Source organism: Xiphias gladius, chromosome 11 (assembly GCF_016859285.1).
Source record: "Xiphias gladius isolate SHS-SW01 ecotype Sanya breed wild chromosome 11, ASM1685928v1, whole genome shotgun sequence".
Lineage (NCBI taxonomy): Eukaryota > Metazoa > Chordata > Actinopteri > Istiophoriformes > Xiphiidae > Xiphias > Xiphias gladius.
The window spans coordinates 25705558-25717932 of record NC_053410.1 but is presented as its reverse complement, the minus strand read 5'-3'; the positions used below and the strand labels follow the sequence as shown (position 1 = coordinate 25717932).

The window sequence follows — 12375 nt, the reverse complement described above, 5'->3', positions numbered from 1 at the left end:
GATAAAGTCCTTCCAGAAAAAGGTTGCCTAGGTAAAGCTACAGTATGCATCTTTTTTCAAATATTTTAGTTGAAATATGCTCCAAAACATATACTAATGTGGAGAGGTGCTTTCAAAGGCTTCTGTGACCCAGACCTGCTGAACAGCCTTGCAGCAGTGCAAAGATATTAGGCTTGCTTGAGATGAATTGCACCTCAATCTATTAGGCTTGAACTCTGTGTCCAGTTGTTTTAATTATGTTCTTTTGTATGACAGGGTAGACTATTAAAATGCTATATAGGCAATCTGTGATCTCTGTTTAGGGTTTAAGCTCCATATTACACAAATTCTCATGTAAAGCAGCCATCCTATAAGTTTGCCACTTTATATAAATCAGATGACCAGATGTGATTGACCTGTCAAACTACATGAATAAATACAAAACATTAATCAATTATCAAAATACACAGGGAGAGGAAAGAAATACTTCACAGATTCTTCACTTCCCATTCACCAAAAGTTTTTCTGTCCCTTAATATTTTAAGAATGAAATAGAAATAGAACCATCAGATCGGTAATTTATAGGAATTATCTGTTATATAAGATGAATATTATTCAGCCTCCCTGACTAAAGTCACTGTCGACCACACAACATTCATTCTGTTAACAAAAATCAGTCTAATAAAATCAAAAATATCTCCATTCAAACAAAAACTGAAAGGTTTTTATGAAATGTCATGTTGCGGATCTAACATCTAAACCAATCAGTTATTCGATCAGGTGAGAGCCAGGTGTTTCCCATCATGCCCTGGGTTTTTGCAATTGGTGGAGAGCAACTGCAATGCCTGGCTCCAAAAACGGCAGCTACCTTGATCTAGTGAGGATATTTTTGCCTAGGCTGGCATGACGTCAGAGTGATTGGGTATCAAGCTGGACAAAAATCTAGCTGGCTGCACTGTGCTTTGATTGGCAGTGATAGATTCTGTGCAGGTCTGGCTCATCCCGAACAAGTCTATTCTCCTAAAGTTTATGAGCGAGCCTCGCCCTTCTAACCAATCGGAGAAAGCCAAAGTCAGGGGCGGGAGGTCACGCCTGTTATTCAATAAGTGAACGCACTTCTGGTCTACAATTCCTCTCACACTGAGGCTTCAAGCTAGTATTAGCTGCTGGAGGACTTCGGCATTGGCCGACTCACAGGCTAGCAGGCTCCCGATTCCTGCATTATCGCGAGTTGACATGCCTCCTTTTCTTCACTCCAGAGTTCAACCAGACTGAACTTTCACCCGCAAAATCTCAACGCTCTCCAATATCCAGCCAATTTGAGAGAGGGGGTGGGACTGAGCTTTCATTCAGGAAATACTGTCTGTGTATATATACTATTAATATATACTATTTATATTCTTGTTTAATATTTGCATAACGAAAGAATACAAGCAGCAGAGAAGGAGAGATGCTGTTGGGCTGCACTGTGTGTAATGACATTGAGAGACGATGACTGTAAAATTTTGATAAAACGCTGTTTAATTTGCACCTATCAATTTATGTTAACCTGCAAGCCATACTAGCTCCTACAGGTTACGTCTACAACCCTACCAATGCTATTTCCTTTCCCCTTCCTGCTTTTAGCCACACCAAGTGTCTTGTATATTGGTCTGACTGCACCATTAGCTGTGAAAGTGAACACAAGGATGAAGGTGAAGGGCTGCGTGGAGTGTAACATAGTAGGGAGCGGGAGGAGTGGGGTGAGTGGGGTGAGTGGAGTGGTTTGCTTTTGATTCTCATGCTAGCACTGGCTTGATTTCCTGAACTTACATACTGTAGCTGTAAATAAAAATTTAAAATAACAATAATTTTAAACAATCAATTATTACAGTCACAACATTGCAAACTCCCATTAAATATTGTTTCATTAAAGGTGGGGTATAGATGATGCCCTCATTCATGACACGAGTGCTGCATTTTTGGAGCTTTCTTATTTACAGATAGAAAGGCAGAGGCAAAGGTCCACAGCTATATTATATAAGAATATTTTAAAAAGAAAGTTTTGTTGATACAGTAATGTCAAGTGTTACATACCTGTGTGATAAAACTTTCCAGAAAATCCAAAGTTGAAAGTGAAATTAGGGACCAGTGCTCTCAGTTTGTTTTGAGTGTTGAGTAATGCCTGTAAAGGGAGAAAAAAATACACCCGAAGTTCACACTTACTTGATGACTTACTTGATTAAGTTTTTACTTAGTTATTCAAAAAAGTATTAACCATTCCTGCTTAACATTAATGATCCAACAAGGCCCAAGTAACATGCAGCAACAACTGGTATTTTTGATATGTGAGATACATTCTATAAAGCTGGAAAGACATTGTGTTTGAAGTTCTGCCCAAAGGGTCCAGTTGTTGTCTCATCAGATTAGAGAATCTTTTTCCAAATGCTCTCAGAGTCCTTTAAATGCTGTTTGGTGAACTCCAAGCAGGCTGTCATGTACCTTTTACTCAAAGTTGCTTCCGTCTCGCCACTCTACTATAAAGGCCTAATTGATGGAGTGCTACTGAGATTGTTTTCCCATGTCAGCAGAGGACTTCTGAAGCTCACTTAGAGTGACCGTTAGGTTTCTCAGTTTGGATGGACGGCCAACCACCTTGTGGTTCCAAGCTTCTACCATTTCATAATTATTGTGCTCCTGGGAGCACTCAAAGTGCAAATAGTAAAGGGTCTGAATACTTTTCATTCACATATAGCCCCACCTGCATAACATGAGTAAAAGGCCCAAACCATAATTAGGACTTAAATTGTTAAACTTATTCTGATGGCGATACAATAGCTGCGCCCCATTTCAGTGGACCTTTAAAAGACACACCCTCACAACAGTGTCGCTGAAATTCTTACCCATAGCCTTTCAAAGACTGACATGAGTATGAAATGGGTGACCGAGAACATCCTGGTTAGGTCTTTCATAGGACTACCAGTCACCTACATTTACACCTATGGGAATTTTGGTTTGCACTTCATCTGGCCTGGATCTTTTTTGACAATGGGAGCAATTGTGACTGCCTGGAAGAAATCCACAATAACACACCAGAAGAAAATCAAAACCCGCAGAGTGGACAAAGACTTGAACCCAGGACTGACAGTCCAAATAATAGAGCCACTGTGCAGTTGCACAGTGTGTTGGGAATAAAATTTAACAAGAGATGAGATTTTCATTGGCTATGTAAAACCTAGCCAAAGACAGGCTAAACAGTTCTCAAAGCCAGCATATAATAAACATAAATTCTACCTCCTTCATAATCAGCAGCTTAGAGGCAGAACTCTGCATCTTTAAATTAATGCAGCTATTCTCTTGATTAGCCTGGCCATATCCAGTTACTCTTTTAGATTTGTTACACTTGTTTTTCTCTGCACAGTCTTGGTGTAAGCGACATACCTCATATGGTGACAATTTGACAGATCTTTTTTAAGTGCAGCAAATAACAATATCAAAAACTACAATAGTGCCATTAATATACATTTCCATAAGTGCTAATGCTAGCTTTTTACTTGTACAGACAGCTGACACAAACCTAATTAAATATCTTAACTATTTATAGCACGGGTCATTGATCCCCACCCCACTCTCTCTACACACATACTTACGGACATGTTTTACACAATAATTAGCAGAGTAAAAACTATATGTTTACACTCATATTACTGACACAATTTTTAAATGTATTTTTCTTACAATCCAGGATCCCAAAAGTTTCAGTTCATTTCAGTTGACTATCAAAATCCACTGGTAGTGACTTGAAATTTGCTCAAAAAGCTAATGCTCTATAATAAAACACGTCTGTACTGGTTTCCATTTAGATTGCCTAAATTTGGAGTGTCAAAAGTTTTTAAATTGCAGAGTGATCTGTGAATGCTTCCTGATGGTAAATTAATGTATTGAAGTGAAGGTCTGACGACAGGGTTTCACCACTCAGCTGCCTAATAGCATTCACAAGTTGAGATGCTTTGAGACTCAAAGGGGAATACAGATAATTCAGAAATGAGTGTTGGAAAAACATGTCATAAATTTGACAATTAGTTGTACGGAATAGTGTATTATTTTGCTGTTTTCAGTGTTAGATTATTAGTTACAAAACTACCATAAATGCACGATTACTCTACGTCAAACTCAGATGTGCGCTCTCACTGGGTGATCAGGTCTGGAAGACCCACATACTAGTTAGTAAACAAACATTTATTGAGGAAGTAACTTTGCAAAGTAGTGACACTTTCACAAAGAAAATTTCATGGAGAATATGATGAGGAGCTCAGACAATTACACTTTCTACAGTGTGGCTGTTGTACCGTATTCATTTAAGCCTGAGTACTGATCTATCATCACCTTTAAGACGATACGTCGAACTTGTTTTCAAACAGCTGCTTATTTCCGCATCCAACAGTTTCAGAGCAGAATGATCCTTCATTTGGAGGGGTATGTGTGTCCCCCTGATGAATCTAAGTCCAATATTCCCACTCTTTTAGCTCTGTTTTTGGCCTCTACCAGCTCCTAAGTGAAATATCTGGCTTTTTAGCTGCTAAATGCTCCACTATGTTCACCAGCTCGTCTCTAACTGTGTCTGTCTGCTGTTTGCAGCTGTGCAGGTAGTGAACGGTTGCTTTTTTCCCCCCACTTTTCCTCTGAAAACAGCTGCTGCTGTGGCCGAAATTGATGCTATGAGAGCAGTGAGAATTAACCAAAACAGTCAAATTGTGGTCTGGACAGATAAACAATGAACTACAATACACTACAAAGCTCCATAAAGCTGAAGAGAGCTACAGATTCGGCTGATAAGTCTCTGTAGGTTAATCACAGACACCTTACACATTGTCGCACTGTTTTCACATTGTCATTTCATACACTGATTGTTATTGTAAAAATATTCAATGTAGCAACTTAAAGGGCATTAGTAATCCTTATTATTTCATATTCATTGTACACTGGCTTTCAAATTCTTAATATGTACAAAACACTGATCCTTTAACTGCTAATCTGTACCGTTCTTTAAATGAATATGAATGAATGTCAACATCTCACAATCAAACTTAAGTTAATCTGTCTATTCTATCTAGATATTATTTGTGGTGCTGTGTGTGACAAAGGATGACAAGGCTCACCCACCTCCACGTCTGACACCTTCATACGGGTTCCCTCCTTGCCAACAAAAATATCATCCACATCCACTAGGATGTGGCGGTCCAAGGACAAACACAGTCTCTTCCCTGTCAAGTAGGCAATGGCGTCTACAAACACCAGCTTGTGAAGCCAATAGTTTAGATTGTTCCCGAAGAGAACTCTTTGAATGCCGTCATGGAGCCCCAAGTCCTGGACCACTGTTGCATGGAGAGCCCGCAGGGGGCTGGGTCCAAAATGTGACAGTGCCTCTGAGGACTTGGTGCTGGCCAGAAGCACTGGTTCATAAGTAGAGTGGTTGGACTGGAAAATGGTCCAGTCATCCCCTGGTAAAGAGCCCTGCTCCACCTGGTTGGGCTTGGTGATGTAGAGTAGCGGGGCACTGGGATTGATGCGGTAGTCCCTGAGTCCCAGGTGTGAGTGTAGAAAGAGGGGGAACCCTTTGAGCTGTGCACTGAGAAGAGAGTTTTCATTAGCTTTGAAGAAGCCAATGACACCTACTCCATACTCAGCACAGTACTTGTCCAGCAAGTCACGGTTCCACACATCCAGATTTACATATTTCAATACATTTTCATAGATGATAAGCGTGTAGCGTCCACGGTTACGCTCCGTCAGTGTGGGCATGTCACCTTTACCAGGAGCAATCTCTGTGCGGTAGTGGAAGCGGCTAGATTCTAATATGGCTACAATCTCCTGGCCGAGCTGGGAGTAGATGCTCTCTACAAATACCAGAACTACAGGCTCTGTCCTGGAACTGTCCACCGCCTTCACCTGTCGTAGTCTTCCTTGGCGCGGGGGAAGAAAAAGCGGTGCCCTCTGGACACCTGGACTTCCACCAGCGGGACCAGTACTGGCTCCTGGTGACATCCCTCCTCCTCCACCACAGTCACTGAAGGGTAAAGGTGGGGCCTCCTTTATTTTGGGGCTGTTGGAGACATAGTAAGCTAGGAAGGCCATGGAGAGCAAGCAGAAAATGATCAGTGCCAGGATGAGGCGGTGAAGCTCCAGTTGGCGGACTCCTCGCATTAGCTTCCAAACACCCAAGCCTGCACCTACCATGGTGCTGGAGGGGAGAGGCAGGACTGGGCAGCAAGCAGCAGCCGTGAACAGGCAAAGAGAGTAGAGAGGTGGAGTAAGGGTGAGAGGAAGAGGAAGATCGAGCAATAGATACTGGCACTAAACTGTGCTGAGGAAGAGCCATTTACACTAGGTCACCATGGCCAGCATCATCCATTACCTGCTCTACACTTCTAGCTCTGCAGCACAAAAAACACTGTCAGATGACTAAATGGTAGGAGGGAAGGACAGATGATGATTTGATGGATGGAATGTAAAATATTTGGAGATCCAAGAGGGAGAGATGGAAGTTGGTTGAATAAAAGCTAACACCAGTACAGTTGATCTCTGTCTGAGGACCAGTTGGGTCCTGAATATCTGGTTCAAAGGTTAGCCTCAGCTGTTTGCTGCCTGGTCAGTTCTCTCTTTCAAGCAGTTATGCAGGTGTCTTTAGGTGTGGATGTTTCCCCCTGTAGAGTAGCTTGTAGCCTGTGTAACCTCTCAGGAGCGGAAGTGTCTGTGCTGGTGGTCTGTGCTTCGGGGCTGAACCCCCTCAGGCCACCTAGCCTGGACATCCCAGAAAAAGACACCTGGAGGATGAGGGCAGAGAGGGGTGAGAGAGGAGAGAGAAGAGGGGAGAAGAGCAGGGTGAAGGGGATAAGGAAGGACAAGAGGGAAGAAATAAGTTTTCAATCAACATTAATTTCTTATAGCTGTTCTGTACAATTCTGTCATGTATGCAGCCCAAAATGGCAGTGAGAGTTTAAATTTTGAGAACATATTCAGTCAAAGTAATATACCACCAAAAACTCCTCCCAGTGGAGAAAAAACTAATTGATCAGAATTACTGGAATACATCTTACAGCAGAACATATTGTTGTACACGTAGCTGTTGTTCATACAGTTTGAGCAAACTGAGACTTTCAAAATGAAATGAAGACAAGTGGGGCCTTGTCTCTTAAGCCCTATTCACACCTTGCATTAACATGAGTCTCAGTTGATCCGATCCAAAGTGGACAGCTCTAAATATGTCAGGCACACCTGGCATTAAAATGCGTTTCCACATGCATCTCGAGTGACCACTTGTGATCAATCACCCAAGACGCATGTTCATGCCAGTTATGGACAGCATGGACCAAAATATAGCAAAACTGAACATTTAAAACACATAAATCATCTAATGGAAATAAAAGGCAAATGTACCAACACAAAGAATGTGATGTAACATTTCTATGTGCCACAATCTACAAAGAATATCATTGCAGAAGCTTGAAATGAATCAGATGATCTACTGCTTATTAAACTCATCTACTTTTTCTTACCAGATCATTATTCACAGTGTAGGATAAAGAAGCTGCCCACTCATAGCTCAAATGCAATTTATTAATTCATCAAAGTTTCACACAACAGCTGCCTTCATGATGACCCTGAGGACGTACTGAGTTTATTTGTGTGTTGTGATGACCCTTCCCACTCTTTTGGGGCTTCTTGTGTGTGTGTGTGTGTGTGTGTGTGTGTGTGTGTGTGTGTGTGTGTGTGTGTGTGTGTGTGTGTGTGTGTGTGTGTGTTTTTCCTGTTCCTGCAGGATGCAATCAGAGTGGCAGAGATGTGTCCAGATGGATGATGAGGTACACCTGAAACAACTCCACCTGATTGCTAGCTTATACAAGAGGGCTGGTTATGCGAGTTCTCTCTCTCTCTCTCTCTCCTCCCAGCATACAGTCGTTTGGGTTTGGTTTTATGTCTAGGTTTTTGGTAGTTTTATTTTACTTTATCCTTTGCATACACTAGACGTTCATGCATTCCTCTCACTACTGATAAGATGGACCTTCTTATCTTTCAGTAAGTTTAATATTTTAATTTGTTTAATATTAGTTAATAACCTTGTTTTACTTATCCTGGATTCTTGGTGTGGTCTCCTTTGTTTTGCCATGAATTTGAGCTGTTTCATGACAGTGTGTCCTGCAACCACCACTGTTCCTCTGGTATGAATAAGAGAGAAAGAATTTGCTGCTTTGTATGAGTATAGTAACCATGTGTGTGCACATGCATGTCATCTCAATTCTAATTCTAAATAAAGGGGCTCCCAGCAGCATTTGGAAGCTATGAGTACTATGGACGGACACAGACACAGACACAGACACACACACAGACACAGACAGACACACACACAGACAGACACACACACAGACAGACAGACAGACAGACAGACAGACAGACACACACACAGTCAGCAGAAGACCCATGTGGTGAATCAGAATGTGGTCTCAGAATTCACTGTTTGTGTGAATGTGAACAGACTCTGAAATGAACAGATTGTGGTTGCAAAACGCTGCAGTGATCGATACAACTTAAGAGAATGGAGACACACACAAATGACAGCTGGACACTGATGCACTGTCAATATTCAGGAAAAAGTGCCTGTTAAACAAAGCATTTAAATAATGAACACATTCCGTCATCTCTCTGAAACACCTAATTGTTAGTGACAAGGGTGCTGATGTTAGTGGTCACAAAAAAGAAAATTCACATGCTCCTGAATAACACTGAACTTGTGAAAATAAACTTCAACTTACGCTTGCGATGGGATGTCCATTCCCTTCTCATTCTTTGATAATACAGCCCGAGAGCAGGGAATGTTTAGAGAACTCACCTTGGAGTCTTCAAGATTATTTCAACACCTGATTTTTGAATGTCTGCTACCAGAAGTAATGCTATGAGGAGCTATGTTATTAAAAATAAACCTGGAAGACACACAATGAGGAAACATGCTTGTTAGAGAAGTTGCTGTTAGGCAGCAGATTCTGCAATCTTCGATGTTTGAGTGTCTTTGAATTCAAGAAATGGACGTTTCTGCCCCGAGTTCAAATTCTCTGCAAGCGTATTGCTATAGGGTACTGAAATGAAACGAAACCAACTCTCAAGCTGTTTTAGTGGCCCTAAGAAAGTGCTATGTATATTATTCCCCATAATAGCACAATGTTGGACAGAAAGAACAACAAACTGATTGTATTCTTTTTATATTCTTCTTGCGTCAAAGCTAATGGAGCTAAAGATACTATGTGTACAAGGAGACACCGCAGGGTCATCTTTATCCCCAGACGGTTCAGTCATATTTCATTAAGAGACATCTTATGAACAAGGTTGTTAGGGCTGCAGCAATCTTAATTTCACAGTTTCAATTTGCTTTCTGTTATTCTTATAATTAATGAAGTAATCGGATGACAATACTTTTAAGTATCTTTTTAGAGTATGTGAGTAAATAGGAGACAAAATAAGTTGGTTAAGACACTTTTTAATATTGTTTTGGGCATTGTTATGCAGGCACAGAGAGATGGAAAATAACAGGCAACAAAGGTCCCCAGCTGGACTTGAAACACGCCCTAAACACCTAAGCCACCATAGCGCCACCTAACACTCTTTAAAATTATCGGGCTTCTTGATCAAAAACATATATTTTAACAATATCTATTCATATTTTTCTCAGAAAAAGTAATAAAGCCACAATCACAACCCTATCACCTACAAGAAATTGGTTCAAGCCTTCTTTAACAATTTCCAATGGACTGGCCACATCCCTGTAGAAGAGCCAGACGTTTACTGGATTATCAAGGCTGATATGAATATCAATGTTACATAAATTAAAAATTCTGATTAAGACATATCAGCCCTTTTTTTTTTTTTACATAAATACATAACATAAAAAACATTTTTGCTAAGGAAAATTTTAAGAACGGTGACCAAGATTTGTAGTGAACACAACGTTTTACAATTTGAACTTTTGTTGTTATAACAGTATACTATTTATCTTGTTATAACATTTCAGGCTATAGCGTGATAACTTATAACATAAAAAGTTTCACGCTATGAACATGATAACTTCTCCTATATTGTTATAATGTGAAACTCATGTTTGAATGAGGAAATGGTGCGCGGAGAATGGATAAATTGAGTGATATCGGTCATTTACACGATTTGATTCAATTCTACTTCATGCTTAAGTTGAGACATGGCGAGATTCTCCTGTTATTGAGCACAGTGGATGATATAGTGATAAATATGCACACACTAAGATGGATTTTAAAATGCATGGGGCTGCTGGAGAGAAGGAAGCATGAGTCCGACCATCTAGAGGTAATGCAATTTCTCAATTATCAGATGGGGGCACGGATGGGCTATGGAAACAAGCTACACCATCTCAGCTGCATCCAAGCTGGCTTTGTTGTGACCCAAAGTACAGTGAGGCCTTTGTTAAAGTTTCTATACCCCTGTGGAGTAGAGCAAAGATGGAGAAATCGCCTGATGCGAGGCATATACATATAGGTACAGTTACATATGTAAGTATTTGGACATTGACACCATTTTTTAATTTTTGCCTCTGAACACCATCACAATAGATTTGACATAAGGCCATCAAGATGTGATTGAAATATAGACTTTCAGACTTAGTTAAAGGGGTTAAAAAAAAAATGCATTAACTGTAAGAATTACAGCCATTTTTAGACATAGTTCATACATTTTAAAAAGCTCAAAAGAAATGGGACAATTGACTGACAAACAGTTTCATGGCCAATTGTGGTCTGTTTTTTCATTATTTAATGACAAATTGAGCTGATCTGGTCTTGAGTTGATTCCAAGTGTTGAATTTGCATTTGGTAGCTGTTCATGGGAACTCTTAATATGTGACCAGATTAGATTTTGCCAGAAAAAAACTAAAAAAGTCTGCCCAGTTCTGGAACAAGATTCTTTGGACAGATGAAACGAAGATCAACTTGTAGCAGAATGTTGGGAAGAGAATAGTATAGAGAAGGAAAGGAACAGCTCATGATCTAAAGCATACCACATCATCTGTTAAACATGGTGGAGGGAGTGTTATTGCATGGGCATGTATGGCTGCCGATGGAACTGGGTCATGGGTGTTTATTGATGATGGGACTGTTGATAGAAAAAGGAGGCTGAATTCTGAAGTGTATAGGGCTATACTACAGTTAGGTCTCTAAGTATTTGGATAGTGACACAATTTTCGTAATATTGCCTCTGTACACCACTACAATGGATCTGAAACAAAGCCATAGGGATGCGATTGAAGTGTAGACTTTCAGCTTTAATTCAAGGGGTTTAACAAAAATATCACAGTAACTGTTTAGAAATTACAGCCATTTTTATACATCATCCCTCATTTTTCAGAGGCTCAAAAGTAATTGCACAATTGACAATTGATCAGTTTTATGGCCAGGTGTGGCCTGTTCCCTCGTTATTTCCTGACAAATTAAGTAGATAAGGGGCCTGGAATTGATTCCAAGTACTGAATTTGCATTTGTTAGCTGTTAATGGGAACTCTCAATATGCGGTCATAAGAAGATTCAGTGCAAATGAAGAAGGCCATCATTAGGCTAAAAAAACAAAGCAAACCTTTCAGACAGATAGCAGAAACTTTAGGAGTGGCCAAATCAACAATTTGGTACATCCTTACAAAGAAAGAATGCATTGGCAAACTCAGCAACTCCAAAAGTCCTGGAAGACCACGGAGGACAACTAAAGCTGATTAAATTTATAAACATGTGGGTTTGTCCAACTACTTTTGAGCCTCTGAAAATGAGGGACTATACATAAAAATGGCTGTAATTCCTAAACTGTTGTATGTGATATATTACTATATGTGATAGTATTAATGTGATATCTTTGTTAAAACGCTTGAATTAAAGTTGAAAGTCTGCACCTCAATCACATCTTGATGGCTTCATTTCAAATACATTGTGTAAGCATACAGAGGCAAAATTGCAAAAATTGTGTCACTGTCCAAATATTTATGTACCTAACTGTATCTGCTCAGATTGTGCGAAATGCTGAAAAAAATGATAGGACGCTGTTTCACAGTGCAGGTGGATAATGACCCAAATTATACTAAGAAAGCAACCCAAGAGCTTCTCAAGGCAAAGAAATGGAATATTCTTTGATGGCCAAGTCAGTCACCTGACTTCAACCCAATTGAGCAAGCTTTTCACTTACTGAAGACAATAATGACCCTCTAATGTTTAACGGACTGCTGAGTAGAGCTGAACACTCCACAAAGAACAGCCAGCAGCAGAAACACTGCAGAGAACTAGCAGTATGGAAGACATGAATTTAAAAAAAAAAGTTTTATGACGACATGACCATTAGTTACAGTGAGTACCAAGTTGA

At 40.1% G+C, this 12375-nt stretch overlaps 1 protein-coding gene across 1 annotated transcript in view; it reads right to left on the bottom strand.

Moving 5' to 3' along the window:
* ndst2a (N-deacetylase/N-sulfotransferase (heparan glucosaminyl) 2a) overlaps positions 1-12375 on the bottom strand; it is a 51515-nt gene that overhangs the window by 14768 nt on the left and 24372 nt on the right. The window contains exons 3-4 of the mRNA XM_040138907.1: positions 5122-6782; positions 2056-2143 (exon numbers count right to left, since the gene is read on the bottom strand). Coding sequence (XP_039994841.1) covers positions 2056-2143; positions 5122-6195 — 1162 coding nt within the window. The 5' untranslated portion in view covers positions 6196-6782. The remainder of the gene's footprint in view (positions 1-2055; positions 2144-5121; positions 6783-12375) is intronic.